This window comes from Nanorana parkeri, unplaced genomic scaffold (genome assembly GCF_000935625.1).
Source record: "Nanorana parkeri isolate BGI_ZX_2015 unplaced genomic scaffold, ASM93562v1 scaffold208, whole genome shotgun sequence".
In the NCBI taxonomy this organism is placed as follows: domain Eukaryota; kingdom Metazoa; phylum Chordata; class Amphibia; order Anura; family Dicroglossidae; genus Nanorana; species Nanorana parkeri.
In genome coordinates, this window is record NW_017306476.1 from 1,550,536 (window position 1) to 1,571,653 (window position 21,118).

General features: G+C 43.0%; 1 protein-coding gene across 1 annotated transcript in view; it reads right to left on the minus strand.

The window, feature by feature from the left end:
• Positions 1-21,118, minus strand: part of CDKAL1 (CDK5 regulatory subunit associated protein 1 like 1) — a 610,267-nt gene that overhangs the window by 582,779 nt on the left and 6,370 nt on the right. Inside the window, exon 3 of the mRNA XM_018555678.1 lies at positions 5,862-5,974. Within this exon, the coding sequence (XP_018411180.1) occupies positions 5,862-5,974 (113 nt within the window). The remainder of the gene's footprint in view (positions 1-5,861; positions 5,975-21,118) is intronic.

Here is a 21,118-nt window from a genome sequence, read left to right on the forward strand (position 1 = left end):
GGGGGGGAAACAGCTAAGGAACATAGGAAATAAGCATGCATAGTCTATGCTCCTCAGCTCCATCTACTGGCCAAAATGTAGTATTACATTCAAAATTACACTCGATTTTTGAAGAAACTATACCAAAGACATTTGTTGTTGCATCTATTCACACAAAGCGAATGTTCAGGGAGATTTGCAGGGCAAATGGCTTTGCAAATTGTTTATAAATAATCCTAGACTGAGCCATGTGAGAGGGGATAAGGTATGGTTATGACTCTTTCACCTGTGTGTAAAAATGTCTGTTTGAGATCACCAAGTTTTTTACAACAAAGATGAAAAATACATTTAACTCTACATGTTCAAGTACTATCATGTTTACCCGCTGGTTCAAAAGGAAAAATCAAAAACTGTAATCTGCAAATAAAATAATGACTTGGATCTAATTTGCTTCAACATGGTTAATCAGAAAGGGTTCTTACCCTCCATGGTGGATTTTTCCTGGTCAATATACACTGAGTGGCCAGATTATTATGACCACCCCATCAGTACTTCGTGACAGACGATCAAGCACAGCATTGTGCTCGAACTTCTGTGCAGCACAACATGTGACAGCTGAAAGAGGAAGCGCTGTCATTACAGCGCTTCTGTCTCACTGATTACACAGAGCAGATCGGAGAATGGACATTCTCTGGTCTGCTCCCTATTTAGGTAATCAGTTGGCATGGTCCTGGTCCCTCAGCAGAGCGGGGACCCCAAAAAACAACGGCAGAGAGGGGCAGAACAAGCAGGCTGCTACAAGTAATCTGGGCGGCTGTTCACTTGTACAAAACAAGCGGCAGCTCCCCTGCTCTACATTTAGCCCTGCTGGCCTGAAGCTGGGATAAATGTAGAAAAGAAACCACCTGTCTGGAGCTCAGAACTGAAAGACCTGGGCGTCGGGTGATAGGAATTAGGCACCCTGCATACTGTATCTATCCAGTCCAGAAAAGACACTGCATTGTCAGGGTATTTAAAGGGACAACGCATGGGCAAATATACATGTATTGCAGAGATGTACTAAATGTGTTTGTTTTTTTTGCCTTGACAAACATTTATTATACTTTCAGTTGAAGCAAGAGGATCATTCAATGTGAAGAGCTAAGAGAACAAATGTATTTACAATACATACATTATTTTCAGTAAACATACAATAAATTACACATCTGATATTTACATAAACACAGGCAAATGGTGTTTGGCAATATATAAGTTGTCTTATGGTAAACTCCCATTGCAGACAACAAGCTGAGTCATACTGTTTCCCTAGCTGTGCCCACTTTCCTAATGTAAAATGCTGACTGCAGTAAACTGCAGCACAAACAGAGAAACTCGTGTTGACTGATAAAATTATGATCTGTATTGTGTGTTACACGTTGCTAACAGTAATTCTCAGCAAGAAAAAAATATATACACATACATACATACTTATGACAGGTATGAAAATGAATACAAAAAACAGTGAGATTATAGAATGATCAAAATTCTTCCAAGACGTTTACTACATGGCTATTTAATCATTGTACAGCAGGCTACACAACAAGTAAAGAAGTACATGTCGCCACAAAACCGTACATCTTATGTTTGGCTTAGGAGTAGAGCGCACAGACGAAAGCAGAGAAAATAGAAGGCAGAGCTCTGATAGGACGGAGTGAACCTGCTGCATTACGTAGATGGTGATGCGCTCCAGTCAGCTGCAGTAGGAGATGATCGGTTTTATGAATGAACAATTTGAGATGCTCAACGCTGTGCGGCACGGTTTTGCTATGCTTACACTGCACTAGGAGAAAGAGCATCGCCTGTGGATTTGTCAGGAGGATTACGTGTGTGCGCGCGTATATAATATAATAATATATATATATATATATATATATATATATATACACACATACATACATACATACATATACATACACATATACATACATATATACATACATATATACATACACACACACATATATACACACACATATATACATACATATGTATATACATATATATTTTTTTCTTAATTAAACCACACACACACACACACACTCTTGTATGTGAAAAAGAAGTGATTTACTAAAAACCGCATGGTTAATTAGACAAAATGCACTCTATATATGGAGCAGGTAAAATATACGAGATATAAAGCACTAAATGAAACAATTACATTCTACAGTTTAGCAGGCTGCTATTTAACTCCTAGCAGCACTGTGGCACTACAATGCTAGATGAATTTCATGGAGGAACAGCTCCATCTACAGACAAGAACTGATAATGTCATGTGTTCTGACAATCATCAGTCGCAGGAGAGGCACAATGATATGACACAGCAAAGCAAAAGATACAAGTTCCTGAATCTGGCCACATGTTGGTCATGACGACATTAATGATGCATACCTTTTTTTTTAAATAATTATCTGATTTATCAGTGGCATTATGAAGTATGTTTAATTGTGTCACTGTTGCACTCTTCATTCAATTTTTTTTTTAACCGTTAACATTTTTGACATGTGGGAGGGGGAGGGGGGCAAGGAATTCCTTAGTGCCTGGAGAGAACTCGAGATCCTCGGCCCATGTTGTGGAGAGGGTTCGGACTACCCTCCGAATCAATAGGAACACCCACACCTCATTGTGCCAAGGCATAACCAGCTGTCATTCCACTGAAATATCAGAGCCTCTACAGGTCCCCAATGGCTCATTTACACTGTTCATGGCCATATCCCCCTAGATATGCTGCGGCTGCCAACCTTTGCAAATCAATAACAGGCAGAGAAGCTCCACAGCTGTGCGCATGTATTCACGCACTGAGCTAATACTTGTAGCTAAGGACAGATGTGCTGGATGCAAACAGTCTGTGTACAAGGCCGCTCATTTATACCTAGCTGCACGTAATCACTCGCAGACAGTGTCAGCCCATCATTAATTTACACAGGCTTCCTTGTCCACAGCTAATTGGAAACACCTAGCTGCACCCACCAACGAAATTGGCTGACCTGGGAGATGTGCGGCCATAAGTGGCCAAGTGAATGAGCCCTAGATGTCACTTGAAAGACTAAGGATGTGTCATGTGACATAAACATTTAGTATTAAGTTATTATTCTTATACATATCTTTACTCATATTTAGTAGGTGTCACTGTTAGAGTACAATGTACAAAGCAGGAGATTTCTTCATCCACGCTGTAAGTGTGGATGGAAAAAAATCGGCCATCCTTTTTTTTTTTTTCCATTCAGGAGGCTGCGAGGCTGACTCTGGGTACCCAGCTTAAGACATAGTGACCAAGTCCTATGGCCCGAAGTCATCCTCAGACAGAGTAAAGCTCTCAGCATCAGCTTTGGCCTCTGCATGCTGTAAATAACTTTTACATTATCCTCTGCTGCCATCATATGGTTACTATTTGTAACTACACATCCATTTATAAATACAGCAATCATCAAGATTGGTTCATAAATGTCAAAATGTCAAATTCAGAATAGTATTAGTTTGCAAACGGATACTACAAAACAAAGCACACAACATAATGATACAAAACAAACATTTCTAACCTACAGCAAAGCATGCAAGATTACAATATGTCTGTGAAGGTTTTCAGTCGTCCAGGTCATGGTATATCAGTAAAAAAAATGAAGAAATAAATCAAGGCAACTGGACTTGCTGTTTTTTTCTGGAAGACGTATCACTGGTCACCCAACCAGCTTTCTCAAGTCCGAATTAAGAAAGCTAGTCGGATGACCAGCAATGGCTTCAAGAAAAATAAAGCAAGTCCAGTTGCTCTGATTTATTTTTTACAGATATGTGATATTACAGTTAGAACTAGGCAACTCCTTTTCAGAAGGGGAAGCAAACAATGGCGGCCAAATATTTTCTCAGTACAGGTCTCCTTAAAATTGGAGTTTCAGTGTAATCCAGAAAGCACCTCACAGTATCATAGGTCGTATACTTTCTGATGTTTACTGTACAGCTTTCCCTCCCTGCATCACTGCTATTTGAAGGCTTATTCACACTACTGCGTTGCGGTAACACGTTATCCTAATCCATATGGGATTTGAGTCTAATATTAAATATGGCATTCTCTATGAAGGCAAATGCAGGCCTTCATTTAGTCATTTGTCAGGTCCCTCCACGTTCCAAAACACAGAGATCCCCTAACCTGGCTTGTGATCTTTATTGCCCCAGCACTACTTAACAAGTGAGAGTCCCCAAATCACCTCTAACCTTTTTATGGTGGCCCCCAATTAAAGGCAGGCAACCAGGCACTCATCTATTAACAGTTGGACAAGTTGATATAGACACAAGCAGGTCTGGTAGAGTCAATGACCCAGGTGACCCAGCATTCACCCACAAGTCATAAACCTGCATTACATTATCTGCTCTGTTTCATAATTTGGAATTGGAGATTGATATTGTAAAGTTTAAGTGCACAAATAGCTGTGTCTCATCACAACTAGTACACATATCAAGAATTAAAAGTTTAGAAAGAGCCATGGCAGGACAGGCAACATTTACCTTCCTGGCCTTCCCATCCTTCATATTTGGGGCATGTTTAGATTCAATCTAATGGTAACTTCATGGCGCATCATAATTTAGGGGTTGCCGGACCGTGATATAAAATACTCCGCTATCATCTTAAGTTATGAATTTAACCGTTTGGGAGGAGCAGAGGTGGAAATCATAAAGGCTCGTCCTTCTTGCTCTCCCTCCCCAGCCCTGCCCTAGGAGTCGACTCTGTGACACCCCCTAGACTAGAGGGCTGACAAAAAGATGCTGCACAGGCATCTAGCAGGAGGCTCTTGTTTTGAAACATCAAGAAAGCAACTCCAGCAACATCAGGACACTGAACACCGCAGAAGAGTTCCCCTTTAAAATCTGGACATCATCTGTGCAAACTTGCTTGAAGTGAAGAGCCCTGCTCTCTTTTGCTTATTGAACTCTGTACTCTGTCAGAACTCCTAAAAACCAGGACCGTTAAGTTTTCACCTTTCATTTCACCTTTTTGATTTTAAACTTTGTTTAAGTGTTTTAAATTGCCACAGCACTTGCTGAGCATGGTCTGTGTTTCCGTTAAAAAACTTGTGGTGGCAGCAAACGCTTGGTGTGTAAAGGGTTAACTGCAGAGTTAACCAACCATAGTGACGATCGCTCTCAGTCTGCTGGCCTGAGATTGTGGCCCTGCAAGCTGGGAAAATCTCTGTGCAGGGTGAGGCAGAGAGTAGTATTGCCTTGTCCTTGTGACGCCACCCTCGGCTCAGAACTGTGCATAATTATGCGTGATTGGTGTAGAGCGGGTTCGGGCCGGGCGTATGTCACAGACTTGTGCACTGCAGTGCTTTTTTTTTAATTTTGAATGGCACCCCAAAGCGCCTTCAAAATTCACCTGTGTTGCGCATACTACAACGCAACTGCGCTAGCAAAAATGCAGCAAGAACGATTTTAGGTTCGTTGTGATACATTAGCTTATTCAAATTAATAGGCTGCCCTAATGTAAATAGCAAGCGCTGAACACACCACAATGAACTTGAGTGCTCAGTACACATTGCAGCATGGTCCCATTAACTGCAACCATTGCATTTTTGCAAGTGGCACTGCCTGCTAAACATGACATGCTGTATACAATCTGCTGCAACCGTGATGCACAGCATGTGTAGAACCCTAAGCGGTTACCATGTTAGGTTTTAGGTGTGGGGGGAAAAAAGTGAATCAAATCACCTGTTTTTTTACTGCCCCTTTGGCACCTGTGTGAACAAGGCCTTAGAGTAAAAAAAACAGAGGGAAACCAGCAGGCATACAAGGTGGTCAACAAGTTGACAATGTCTGATACCATGTATCCAGAGTTTTTTATCTGTATTTCTTACCTGTTATACTGTAGCCATATGCAGCCAACTGGCCCGCCATGTACTCTCCATCAGAGTTGTTATGTGAACAGCCCCATGTGCGTACCCAAATCTTTTGAGTGCCCGGAATGGTGCTATAAAAAGACCCAAAAAGAATACATACAATCATTAATCATTTTTTATGAATCATTTTATTAAACTGCATTATAATACGATACCCATCAAGTAAAATGCATGCCGGATATTGTCCTATAAGATTCAATGTCACAGTATATGAATAGCATCCTTTAATGCATACTCAAATATAGTAGCAACTGTGCAAGCTTTATATTTGTCAGTTGTGAGGGATATTTGTGTCAATAATAGAGCTGCAACAACTATTCAATTAAAATCGATAATGAGAATCGTTGGTAATGATTCTCATCATTGATTTGCAGTTTTTCTCCTCCCCGCTGGTGCTGGCTGCAGTGGTCTGTGTCCCTTCAAAACCCCGCTGCTCTCCCCGCCTGTGTCGTCAGAGGCAGCGGGGACACAGACCGCTGCAGCCGGCACCAGCAGGGAGGAGAGGCGCTGCCAATACATTCCCCCGCTGCTCCCCCGGCCGGTTCCTCCTGTCACCCGGTATGCACCTCTGCCCCGCCCCCCTGCTTCCTCTACAGCTGATAAAATTAAGACTTTTTTTTAAATTAAAAGTTAAAATTAAAAAAAAAAAAAGTTAAAAAAAAAATTTCAAAAAACATTTTATTGGTGTGTCATTTTAAATGAAAGGTTTTTTACTATATTGGCTTAATTTTACAATTCACATTATTTAGAAATCAATTATATATCTTTTTAATAATTGTATGTATATAAAATGTGGGAAAAGTCATTTTCAGTTTCGGCCTGACAAATTTTGCTGCAGGAGTTGCGTTGCAGTGCCATCCATTTCAATGGATCCCAAATGCACATCCCGTCCGCAGTATGATCGCCCGCACTGGAACGCGCGGTACTGAAATGCCCTGCGTTCCAGTGCGATATAAAAAAAAAGGTGTATACCGTTTTATTCTGAAGGAAACTTTAATGTCTGTAACGCTGCATTCGTGTATTTTGAATAAAATGAGTATTAAATGTTTTTATTTTATCCGATTAATCGACTATAATAAAATCGGCTAACTAATCGACTATGAAAATAATAGTTAGCTGCAGCACTAAAAAAAAAAGCCAGAAAATCAGGCTTCAAAAAAAAAAAAAAAAGGATTTGTCTACAATAAGACTGAACCACTAAATTGTGCATAGAAATGGTTGTAAGAACTTTACTGCTCCGTTTCTGATGTTGCTGTTCTCCGGCAGCTGTGAAACTCTGTAAAAATCTGCAGCTAATACCCAAACAGTGACTGTAGCTTATTATCAGCAGTTACTGTTTGACAGACAATTTTTGGCCCAACTCCTTTGACAAAATTCAATAAAAAAAAATAAGAAAAAAAAAAATCAACTTCTGTCAAACGGAGTAGTTGTCAAAATTTGAGTAAGTAGAACTCGGACGGAATTCAAGCAGTGTATGGTTGCGTGGACGCAAAAAAGGTACAGGGGCCATTTGCGGGCACCCGCATAGACACTGTGGGACACAAAAGTCACAGCAGTCAGCGCTGGAGGGAGTCCTGGAAAGAAAATGATCGGATCAAGGGGCATCATTTAAGGTAAGTCTTTAAAGCAGCATTGGAGTGAAGGACAGGTGGTACGTGTGATTTACGCAGCGCTTTGTTCTTCTCTATAGGAGTATGCGGCCGCATGCTCACCCGAACTGCACATGGGTGGCTGTACTCAGATGGATCCTGTCTGAGTCTGAGCACGGACACCCGCACCGATGTGCAGCTCGGTTGTGCGTACGGCCGCATACTCCCATAGAGAAGAACAGGCTACTGCATACAATCACACACAGCACCTGTCCTTCTTGGGAGCGGCCCAAAACGGCCGTGCACGCCGCACGGATCTGTACGGGACGGCTCTTAGCAGTGTGTATGAGGCCTAAAGGCGAACATTGAATAGGTGATGGTGGCTTTCTTGAATACCATTTTCTTTTCTCCAGAGATGTTCTTATTCACAAATTCCACCCTTGGGTACATACCTCTATGGGGGAAGAGCACAGGACAGAATAAACCAAAATGTGTAGTTACTGTATATTCCCATAACCAGTACATTTAAAGTTTTCCACGATTCACTGTTCAACAACAGGCTTCCATTCTGTCTCTATGGATGTAGTGCTGTCCTTTCCAAGTCCCCTTTAGCCAGAATAGAATGCCCCCAGAATAGTGGAAAACATCACAGGGCAGAGTTAATTCTTAGGTCACTGGGTTAGCAGCTACCTTAAAGTGATTGGGCACTGGCAAATCAATAAAAGCTGTAGGACAGCCATGCATAACCCCTTCCCCTCACAGCCTGCCTAAGCTTTGTAGCAAGCAGTACAGAGTGGATCACAGAATACAGAGGAAAGGGTGATCCTGTTATCTGTCATGTATTCCAAGAAACAGATCTTAGAGGTAACACAAAAACCCTGTTTTCTTGTTGTACATTACAGGGCACAGATTTAATTCTCAAATCACTAGGACAACAACCACAAGAAGTATAGTAGACCTTGCGGGAGGTTGACTTCCAAGTCTTAAGGAGCAAAAACAATGACACTGTCCCCCACACTTTAACAGCCATGCAGTTAAAACCAGAATGAGAAGCAGGAAGGAATACCAGACCTTGCAACAGAAGGTCTGGAACTGCCCATGGAGAGTCAGCCATGAGTTTGAGCACATCGGTGTACCAGGGGGTAATGGGTCAGTGAGGATCACCAGGATGTCTTCCATCTTGATTCTGCAAGGAAGGTGAGGTCAAAGCTTCAGTGAAGAGAAGGCGTAGGTCAGTTGGAACTGATCCCACAGTATCACCAAGGCATCAGCCACAAAGGCTAGAGGATGCCTAGTCCTGCAACAAACCTGTACAGCTTGTTGTTAAACCTGGACACCAGGAGGTCTACATTCGGATCTACACCCCACCTGCAACAAAGAACTTCACGTCCAAATGGTAAACACCCTGGGTGCCACGGAAAGACAACAAACTAGAAGTGCTGGGTGCCCACAGCAAAACACAGGTAGGGACAATGGACAGGGAACATAGGGATTTGTAAATATGCATCCTTAATGTCCATCAATTCTCCCAGATGGAGGAAGGTGATGACTAATTGGTTAGATTCCATCCAGAACTGAAGGAACTGGTTGATCTTAATATCCAAGATAGGGTGGACCTCTCCCTTGGCGACAATTAACAGGTTTGAGTAAAACCCCTGGAACATTTCTGCCTTCAAACAGGGATAATGAGCACTTAAAAAAACAGCTAACGTAGGGCAGCAAAGAAATCCACCCATCTTTGGGGAGATTTTGGCAAACTTGAACAGGAAATGGGGAGGAAACAGCAAAACTCCAGCTTGTAGCCTTTGGTAACAAACACTCAAAACCCAGAGGTCAGCAATATCCTATGCCCAGTGCTGGGAAGGCTAAAAGACATCCATTTGTAAAAGTGGGGGTACCCCTTCATTGTGAAAAGGGCTTACTTCCCGGAGGTCCAGGCCTTGTGGCACAACTATGCACCCTGTTTGGGTTTGGAACCGGAGGCTTGAGGACAAAATAAACTTTTAAAAGGGAGGGAGCAGAAGATTTTACGGCTCCCCCACCCCCTCCTGTGAGTTTTTTTTATGCATTTATCTAAGGATTCTCCAAAGAGGCTTGCTCCAGCAAACAACATGTGGTCTTTCTTGCAAGGAAGCTCCGCCGACCAACATTTCAACCAAAGGATCCACCGGATGTGGACCAACAGAACTCTCATCTTAGAGATATGCAAGAGAGTATCCACCAGGTAGGTTGTCCACAGTGACATGAGGCCGCAGCAACAGGCTCCAGCTGTCTGAAAACATGAGGATCAATTAGGATAGTCCCAGACCATAGCCTTGGACTAGACCAGTGGTTCTCAACCTTTCTAGGGCCGGGAGCCCGTGGTAACATTTGCCAAGTTGTGGTGACCCCCAATGGTAAAATTTAGGGATGACGTGGCTGGCGGCGTCGCAGGAGAACCGACACTTCTGCGCTAGGAGAGGACTGAGGAGGACTCTCACCTAGCACAGCAGAAATCACACAGCGACCCACAGTTTGAGAACCACTGCTTAAAGGAGACAACAAATCCTCTATTTCAGAGATTCTCAACTTTTCTAGTGACGCGACCCTTTGATAAAATTGCCCAAGTTGTGGCAACCCCCCAACAGTAAAATTATTTTCGTTGCTCCTTCATTGCTCTTTTTGCTAGCATTAGGAAACGAAATATCTGATATGCAGGATGTATTTTCATTCTTACAAATTCAACATAATTAAAGCATAGTATTTAATCACAAAAACAATATGTAATAAACATATGTTACAAATGAATAAAATGTTTACGACTTAGGTTATTTATTCATTGTGTATTGAACTGTATTCAATTGTATAATCATGTGAAAACAAAGAGTAACAACGGTAACAGTCTCAATATAATAACAGTAAGCTACATTGCTACAAAATTGTTGCGAAACCACGCATCAAAAAACTAAGCTTATTAAAGAGTCAGTGCGAAGGCGGAGGTTGCTTCTTTCTCACCAAATCAGTAATTCTCCAGGCAGTCTTTGCAAGAGCACAATGAAGATCATCTTCTGCAACAAGTCAACTTCTGTATTTAGACTTGATAACCAACAAGCTTGAAAAGCCTGTTTCACAGAGATATGTTGTTGGAAATGGAAGAAGGTGCAACACAAACTCAGACAGAGCAGGATATGACTGCAAACACTTGATCCAGAATTTATTAATTGACATTGACGAGAAATCATTTTTTGCTGCATCGCTGATAATGAGTTCAATGAACTCCTCTTGTGCACTCTCAGGAACATCTTCAATTTTGACTGTGAATGGACTTCTAGCAAGTGCAAACGGGGTGGCAGGTAAATTTGGAAAGTATGATGAAATTTCGTTTGCAAGCATTTGCAAGTCTTCTTTGACAGAAATTATCATTGTAATCCTTTTGTCAAGTTCAACGTCATTTTCTTCAAAGAAAGCAGATAAGTTGGGCAACATGTAAATTCTATTTGTCAATTTTTTTGTTGCCGAAGTTGAAGTTTGATTTGGAATGATCGGATCTTTCCAGAAAAATCGAGGCATGTTGCATTTGGTCCTTGAAGTGATCATTTAACTCGTTCAAGATTGCAAAGATGTCAAACAAGTAAGCTATTTTCTGCAGTTCATTCGCTTCGAACTGCGGTTTTGATTTCTGATTAAAAAATGTTTTTAGTTCAGCACGAAGATCAAAAACATGTTTTAAAACTTTTCCTCTCGACAACCATCTCACATCAGTGTGAAATAGCAGAACATTATTGGACGCATCCAACTCATTACAAAGTTTCGAGAACAGTCGACTGTTTAAAGCACTCGCTTTTACAAAATTGACGGCACTTATGACACTTTTCATTACTTCTTGTAACTCTTGTGGCAGCGTTTTGGTTGCTAACATTTGTCGATGAATCATACAGCGAGTTCCGATGGCTTGTACTGACTCATTCAATATCAAACGTTGAAATCCAGATCGACATCCTACCATAGCAGGAGCACCATCTGTGCAAACACCACAAACCTTTTCCCAAGAGATCTCATGCTTTTCCAGAAATGAACCAACTGTGTCAAATACATCACGCGCAGTAGCTGTCGTTTCAAGAGGTTTGCAAAAAAGAAACTCATCTTTAAAGTCGCCATCATTAATGTACCTCACGTAAACCAGTAATTGCAAACAGTTTGCAACATCTGTAGATTCATCAAGCTGGATGCTTACTATTCCAAGTGGAGCAGATTTAATTTCCTGGATTACCTGATCAATAATATCAGCAGACATGTCAGCTATTCTTCTGCGGATAGTGTCGTTAGATAAGGAAATTGCATTCAATTTCCTAACAAATTCGGCTCCAAGCATAACTCAAACAATGTCTGACTGCTGGCAGCAGCAAATCCTCAGGAATGGTGTGAGGTTTCTTAGCTCTGGTGATTCTGAGAGCCACCAAATATGAAGCTTCAACAGCTGTTAGGTTTTGCTGGCGGTACTTGCCACCAGTATCAAGTCTGCCTTTCTTGACACCATCAGCTTTGTTTTTAAAATACTGAGCATCCTTGCCGGAAAAGCTCAGATGCTTGCTATCAAAATGACGTTTCAGTTTTTTGGGCTTCATAGATTCGGCCGCTAGAACTTCATTAGAAATAACGCATTGCGGTTTCTCAATTCCTGCTGCAACTATTGAAGTAAAACCATACTTTAAAAAATGGTCGGTATATTTTCTTTTCTTAACGTTCTTCTCTCCATGATCCATTATCATGGGCCCACTAATAAATAGCATGGACTGTAAAACGCTTATTTATGCTGTGTGGCAGAGCTGCATGAACCTGGACTGGATAAAGAGAAATACTAATTATTTGGTGGGTAAACAGCTATATGTATTTATTTGGTGTATTTAGCTGTTTTGCTGACGTTGAGTTTGAGTAAGTGTTAACTGTTATATAAATTAGTGATAGGTCAGAGCTCAGGAACACTTCTGTGTGACTGCATTCATTCTAATCTACTTGCTTTTTGAAGCTGAAATACTAGGGCTGCAGCTAACAATTATTTTCAAAATCGATTAGTTAGCAGATTATTACGTTAGATTCATCGGATTTAAAAAAAAAGGCTCCATTGATGGACTACTAGTTTGTACTGAGACTGTAGTCCATCACGGGAGCAAGCTTGGCGCGGTGGAAGAAAAAAAACGTGTGGTGTGCAATATAGTACATTATACAGCGGTGCAATGCAGAATACCAGCAGCTTTAGAGGAATGCAACAAATCGCAGAAATAATACATTATACTATAATGTTCTATTGCTGGGATTTGTAGTCCTCTGTAGCTGGCGTTATTCTGCATTGCGCTGTAGAATATATTATTGTTGGGATATGTAGTCCTCTGTAGCTGCTGGTATTCCGCAGTGTGCTGTATAATGATTATACGGCGCAACACAGAAAAACAGCAAATCGCAGCAATAGTACATTATACTATAATGTGCTATTACTCTGATTTGTAGTCCTCTGTAGCTGGCGTTATTCTGCATCGCGCTGTAGAATTTATTATTGCTGGGATTTGTAGTCCTCTGAAGCCGATTGTACTATAGAGGACCACAAATCCCACTACCCCAGCAATACATTAATGCAGCACCATGGAGGGGGCAGTACAGGCTTAGCTGAGCAGATATGTACGCCGTCAGAATAATTTGAAAAAAAAACCCACCATAGGAATGCATTAGCTAGATTCCTATTGGCTATTTCACTTTGCAATAGCCAATAGCTAACTATTGCTATTGCACCCGCCCTCAGCAGCAGCAGAGGGTGGGCACAATAGATAGTTTGCTATTGGCTATTCCAAAGTGAAATAGCCAATAGGAATCTAGCTATGCATTCCTATGGTGGGTTGTTTTTTGTTTTTTTTTCTGACTGACTGCAAGCCCCATGTCAGAAAAAAAAAAGAAGAAAACAGAGCAGAGAAAGGTTTAGTCCGCTCCATCAAGCAGACTAAACCTTTTCGGGAGAAAGTTTTTTTTTTCTGACGGCGGGCCCGATGTCAGAAAAAGTGCTTCTCTCCTGGGTGGCCGCCCTGCAAATCGTCATTCGACCCCCAGGTTGAGAACCGCTTGACTAGACCAACGGGATCCAACATACTGCCATATAGGCAAATGTGGGTTACATGACCAGACTTGCAAAAGCAAATAAGCCCTTAAGGAGGGTTTCAAACCTCGTTTGTGTGGTCCTTGAAAACAGGGACATCCTCTAGAGTAGGAATGGCCAAACTGCGGCCTTCCAGCTGCGGTGGAACTACGAATCCCATGAGGCTTTGCAAGATTCTCACAGCCACGACTCCCGGAGAGAGATGCTTCATGGGATTTGTAGTTTCACCACAGCTGGAGGGCCGGAGTTTGGCCATCCCTGCTCTAGAGGGACTGCAAGGATCTGGTTTAGGTAAGAAATGGTACAGACTGCCCACTTTTTAAGAAAGGCACCCTCAATAGGCTACTGGTGGTAGAGATGATTGGTTCCACCTTCTACAGGAAACACAATTAGTAAAAAAGTTAAAAGCCCCTCCCCTCCCCCTTGTACCTCAGTTGTGATAAAAGTAGACTACCACCCCAGTAAACGAGGGGACAACCCAACAACAAATAACATTCCATACATTATTCCGGGTGGGAAGTAGGCTTGCTGTCCTGGAAGATTCCTAGAAATACCGTTACCGGTAAGTCTAACGGAACATTTCCCTAATCCTCTTCCAGGACAGCAACCTGAGTGGATAAACAAGTACATAAAATACAAGCCTACCTCTCTAGGGCGGGGCAATTGCTTGAAGCACCTTTCTGCCAAAGGCCAGATCTTGCTGGGACAGGACTTCAATTCGGTAGTGTTTGATGAAAGTGTCCTGCTTTGACCAGATAGCTGCCCTGCAGATCTGCTCCACTGATGCCCCAGCTCTTTCTGCCCAGGAAGTGGACAATGACCTGGTTGAATGGGCTTTAACTGAAAGAGGTAACTCTCTTTCCCTCAGACTTATAAATCCAGGCAATTACCTGTCTGATCCACCTGGCAATAGATGCCTTAGAGGCCTGCAACCCTTTCCTTGGGCCAAAAAAAACAACACAAACAAATGGCTAGATTTTCTAAAATGCCAGCCGAGATAGAAAGCACTCTCGGCTCTGCCCACAGAAAAATCTCCTGAGCTTTCAACAAGGGCTGTGGTCTTGTACCACCCTGATGATTTAGGTAAGCCACTGTTGAATTGTCTGCAAAAATCAGTAAATGTTGATTCTCCAACACTGCCTGAAAGGCCACCAAGGCTTTCCTTACTGCAGAAAGTTCCCTCACGTTTGGAGGACGTTGCCAACTTCTGGGACCAGGACCCCTGTGCCTGAAGACTTAGAGCATGAGCCCACCAACCCCAGGAGCTTGCGTCCATGGTAATCCTTACTGGATCTACCTGACTCCACAGTCTGCCCTTTCTCAGTCTGTCTGGGGCCATCCACCACTCTAGGGAAAAACCAGCCTCCTGTGGAAGCTGTACCCTCCTTTCTAGAGACTCCCTCTGCCTGTCCCATTGGGATAATAGGAACCTCTGCAGGGGCCTCATACGAAACTGGGCCCAATCCAGTGCTGGAATGGACGAGGTCATTACGCCTAACAACCTCATGATCTCCCTTAGCGTTAAACAATCTGCTTGGTGTGCAGATCGAGTCAGCTCCAAAACCTTGAGCACTTTTTCTTCTGTAAGAAAAAGTCTGAGATACAGAATGAATTCTGTATCCCAAAAATACAATTGATTGAGTCAGGTTTAAACAGGACTTTTCCCAGTTCACTATCCACCCCAGGAACTCTAACAGGTCCTTTACTTTCCTCAGACTTGCCAATACTCCTGCCTGTAAGTGGGCATAAAGAAGGATGTCGTCTAGGTATGGGATCAGGAATACGCCTTGTTGGCGCAAAAAAAGACACCGGCTCTGCCAAAACTTTTGTGAAAACTCTTGGGGCGGCTGACAGACCAAAGGGGAGGGCTCGAAACTGCCAATGCATTACTCCCTGCCCTGTGTCCACAGCAAATCGAAGGTATATCTGGTGCTCCAGACATATAGGTATATGCAGATACGCATCTTTAAAGGTCCAGGGTGATCATAAACACTGACATTTGAAGCGTCTTTCGTACTGAGTAAATGCTTTCCATACGAAAGTGCTTGAACACTAGAAACTTGTTTAATTTTTTCAGATTCAGAATCATCCTGAACCTTCCTCCTGGTTTTGGAACCAGAAATATATGGGAGTAAAAACCCCGAAATTTCTGCTCTGCTGGGACCGGTACAATGACGTTCTGTGAAGCCAGAGTCTGGATGCACTCCTGTAGGGCTTGGGCCTTTATGGGATCCCTTGAAAATTTTGTTAAGAAAAACGTTTGTGGGGGAAGGGATAAAAACTCTAGGCGATACCCCCTTTCTAGAAGATCTAAAACAGGTTGCTGTCCTGGAAGATGATTAGGGGAAAGGTTTTAGCAGGTCTATACATTTTCAAGGACCCCCAGATCAATGACTATTGGAAGGGTCAATGCAGGCTGCAGAGTGGAATGCAACAACAAGGGCAGAAATAGTGTCCTTTTGTTTTTGGGGAGATCTCATGGGACAAGTTCTATTAGTGAGAAGGCTCCTAGGAACTGTAAACTGTTTCTTCAGCTCCCTCCGGAAGTGAAAACACAGGCAAAGGAGAGTCCAAGAGGATCTCAAAAGGATCTGGACAGGGGGGTTACTGCCCCTATGGCTAGAAGAATCAAAGAGATCAGGCATATTCACCATAAAATTTGTCAGAACAGCAGTATATTCCTCTCCAGATAGAATTTCAGAGGAGGGTGGCAGCAGAGCACAGCATTGGAGTGACAAAAATAAAGTCTCTAGAGGGGGGTAGAATTCTTGCCATCCTGCTGGGCTCACCTCTTCCCCCCTCCCCCTATTCCAGTGACCACATGCCATTGATCTGCAATGTGCTATTCCCAACAATAAACTCACAGCATCGGTGGGATTGTGCCCTGAGTCACTCAGGATAAGAAGCACTTTTTTACCTTGTAATCACGTGGCACAGTGGAGTTCTCTGGAAACTTGTGCAAACTGTAGCAGCTGCAGTATAGCATGTGGCAAGGTAAAAGTGTGCATAAAAAAAAGAAAATGGTGGGCGCATGCACAAAACAGTACCCAGACAAGAGCCAACACCTCGGACATTAAAAAGACCATCCATTGTATAAAGTCTAGTCCCCATCAGCAGAAAATATTATAAGCAAATGCCTTCTATTACAGGTTGCCTACCCTCCCTATTAGTCTGCACAATAAAATGGTGTTGTGGAAATTTTACTATATGGAATTATGTGGACATTTTATTCTAGGATGTGTGCGTTTTGGGTATTGTCATCTGTCTCCCTATGTCGGATTTAACCGAGGAACGCTCTAGCAGAAGGTACTTGGGTTGAATCGGGACCAGCGGTAAAACAGTCAGTATGAAAACCTTCTCATGGGCTTGGAGACATGTTCACCGTGTGTGGAGGCGTTTGCCGGTTTTGTGAGTACTAAGTGCAATGCGCTGGAGACCCCGATAACGCCACAAGAGGTACTGACCGCGATATACCAACTCAAACCAGGAAAGAGCCCAGGACCAGACGGGTTCACATCTCTGTATTATAAAACCTTCTCAGAAACTTTGACTCCGCACTTCTTGACAGCATTTGACCGCTTCCCAAGAAGTCCTCACGTCTCCTCCCACCTGTTAGAAGCTCACATCACAGTTATGCCAAAAGAGGGGAAAGATCCCTCCTTATGCGCTAACTATCGCCCCATTTCTTTGCTCAATGTGGAGGTCAAATTACATGCAAAAATGATTGCCAACCGTTTCTTGCCCCTTCTCCCGGACCTGATCGATGGTGATCAGGCGGGGTTTATCCCTGGGAGAGAGGCCAGAGACAACACCACTAAGGCAATTGGCCTTCACCATTGGCTTAGGAGTCAGGGACATGCCGGCTTCCTTCTGTCCACAGATGCGGAGAAGGCATTCGACAGAGTGGCCTGGGATTACCTATTTGCTGCCTTGAAACACCTGGGCTTCGCTCACGCATGCTAGATCGCATAACTCTACTGTATCACAACCCGATAGCTAGGGTCTGAGTGACCGGCTCTCTGTCGGATGCCTTCCCTCATCTGCAATGGCACCATACAGGGATGTCCGCTGTCTCCTCTGCTTTTCGTGATAGCACTGGAGCCCTTTCTCCGCAGAATTAGATCAGATCCCAACATCCATGGTTTTCCCACACCTGACAAGGAGTCCAAAGTGGCTGCATTTGCAGACGATCTGCTATTTTTCCTAACCAAACCAAGAATTTCCCTCCCTAATCTTCTCCGAGCCTTTCAAGAATTTGCGTCGCTGTCCTCGTTTAAAATCAATCTCTCCAAATCCTCGGCCCTCAACATCTCCCTGCCAGACGAGACGGTCCAGTTCTGTCTATCCCACTTCCCTTTTAGCTGGGCAGATCGAGCCATCACTTGGCATTAAGATTACGACTAATTTGCAAACGTTATACTCTCTAAACTATATCTCCCACCTTTCCCAACTGAGGTTAGATTTGAGGGAATGGAATAAACAACGTTATTCCTGGTTTGGCAGAGCTGCCATTTTAAAAATGACGGCCCTTCCACGATTCTTATACCTCTTTCAGACAGTACCCATACAAGTTCCCAAGGCCTTTTTCACCACAGTGAACACGTTTTGCTCATTTCTATGGAACAGAACCCCACGGATTAGCACCCAAACCCTCACTCGCTCCAAGATTTCCGGAGGCATTGGCCTTCCCCATATCCAAAGATATTACTGGGCGTGTCATATGGCCCGCATCATAGACTGGGCGGTTCATGCCCCGAAGAAAGACTGGGTTCGGATAGAACAGCTACTGACAGACACCCCCCATCGGCTCCTGGCCTGGGCTACAACGCCCGCAACTACCGACTCAAGTATTGAATCACCAGACGGTAGGTTTTAACCACAATAAACAATAGACAGGCCCTTTCACGTCTCTGCGCTTCAACCCGGCCTTTCCCCCGGGTCAGTGTGCATCTTTCCTATGCCGCTGAACCACCGACACTCCCCTAACTGCTCTGGTATTCTTTGACTGACAGGGTCATTTTCACACTCTCGCAGACTTAAACGAGGTGAACCCCTCTTCTCCCATACCACTGTGGTCCTATTTTCAAATACACTACCTCAACTCACACCTCGCATAAAGAACTCTTTTTCCCGCGCTTTAACCCCATGTGAAAAGCTATGCACCTCCAAACAGAGAACGACACATGCAATTTCATCTCTATACTCCCTCTTGAACGATTCCTCTACCCTCCCACCGACACCCTCCATGAAGGCATGGGAACGCGACCTCTCAGCTTCCTTCACAACACAGGAATGGGAACTAATGGATTCCCTACTATTAGGAAGCTCCATGAATGTCCAAGTACAGGAGACTAAACTATAAAGTTCGCTCACGCTGGTACAAAACCCCGGCCTTACTCCACCACATATACCCGGATGCCCCTGACCAATGCTGGCGCTGTGACAGAGAAGTGGGCTCCCTATTGCACATATGGTGGTCATGCCCATTGATCTCGCCCTTCTGGCAGCTGTCCACACCCTGATGAAAACCATAACTGGAGTCACGATAGAATTCTCCCCAGCTAGCCTCCTATTATATCATTTTGACGACACACTCCATGTTTCTAAAAAATCCCTCACAATTCACCTGCTGAATGCGGCAAAAACTGATTTTAGACACTGGAAGTCGCCATCCCCACCAACAATCCGGGAGTGGCTCTCCCGAATAGATACAGTATCGGTCATAGAGGAACTTATCTACTCTAGCAGAGATGACATGTCCAGATACCTTAAAAGCTGAACGTTGTGGCATTTATTCCAAGACTCAGAGGCATGTAAAGCTTTAAAGCGGTAACACTACTCCTACTTGCTCTCTACTATGCTATGCTTTCCCCCTTCTCTCCCTACTTGAGGGTCGGACGGGATCCTTTCCCCCTCTTGCCTTCTCACCCCACCTTCCTCTCGCCCCCCTATTCTCTCCTCTCTCCGCACTTCCATACCTGCTAATCCCCCTTCCCACAACTGCCCCCCCTTCCCACAACTGTGCCCCCTGACTTTCCCACCCGCCAGGCAATGATAGCACCTCATATACAGTGGTCATCCCCGATATCCAAACCAGATCGGACTAGAAACAAAAAACCTTTGGAAAGTAAGACATCAGAACACTAATTGCTATACACCTTTCCTAATGTTTAGGGGTCATAATAACCCTGCAGCGTTAGTGGGACCTGTTAGTCCTTTGGCCCACCCGATTGAGGTATACATGTATTCTTTTCCATCCTACTATGTGAACTAATGTGATACCAGTACACTGGAATAGAATCTCCCATGTTGGGTCCCACTCGGCTACTGTTATTGTACCCTCTTTGGTTTATTGCTTTGTAACACAGTTTTGAATATCACATGGCTGTTTTTGACTATCAGTTTAATGCCTATGTACCTGTCATTGTCAAGGCTCTAAATAAACATTCTTACTTGTGGAAAAAGAAAAAAAAGATTACCAATAAGAGGTGCAACAGATGTGGCGATCATACTACAAAGAGTATCAAAAAGGAATCTATACCTGAACGAAGGCAAGATGAAGAAATGCAAATCAAATATGGAAATTGCCACGACCAAGTGGAGGAACGTTAGAGGACCAACCACACGCTCCAGAACAGATCATCACCAATAAAAAGGGAAAAACTGCTGCTTGACGGAGCTATGGGCTTCAGTCAGCAAAGTGGCGGTCCAACCAACCATCCACAAAAAAACAAAAACAGATGGAGCAACACGCTACCAGAAAAGAAGAAAATTAGACCAAAAAATTATGTGGTCAACAAAAAAGAAATGTTTGCAAGGGTGGCTTGATGCACACTATAAAAAAAAAAAACTTTAGTATCTAAACTTATTTATTTGCTAACAAAATTTGTGGTTTACATTTTGCTCCTGGTCGACAGCTACATTCCACAGTCGGCATCAGAAGGTAAACAATGGGGACTAATAGCCGGCCTGCTATTGGCTATTTGAAATTGCAATAGCCGAAAGCAGGCTGGCTATTGCACATGATGGCCAAAACTCTAAATTTTGGTAACATTTTCTGAAAGCTCAGAACCGGTAGAATACTAAGATGGTGCCTCTAATTTTGTAGCTCCACGACAGTTGTGCAAATGTTTATCAAAAAGCATTTTTTAGATAAAAAAAAAATATATACTAAAATCATTATTAGAGCACAAACAAAAAAAGATAAAGTTCACAAGATTCCTGCTAAATTTAAAAAGATAAAACTGTACTGAGTTAATTTGAAAATTTTAAAATGCGCCTTTGCAAAACAGTAAAAAACAGAGCAATATACACTAAAAACTCGGAGGTTGACCACACACACGTTGTGGCAATGTCTGATCTGCAGTGCCATTTGTGCGGTACATTGGTGTGTGTTGTGATAAGATGCAGCCATACAGTGCAATTCAGCATATTTCAAGACACAGCTTTGCATTTCAAAGCTTTGTCATGTACTGTAACACACACTTAAATTAAATTTGTTTAAA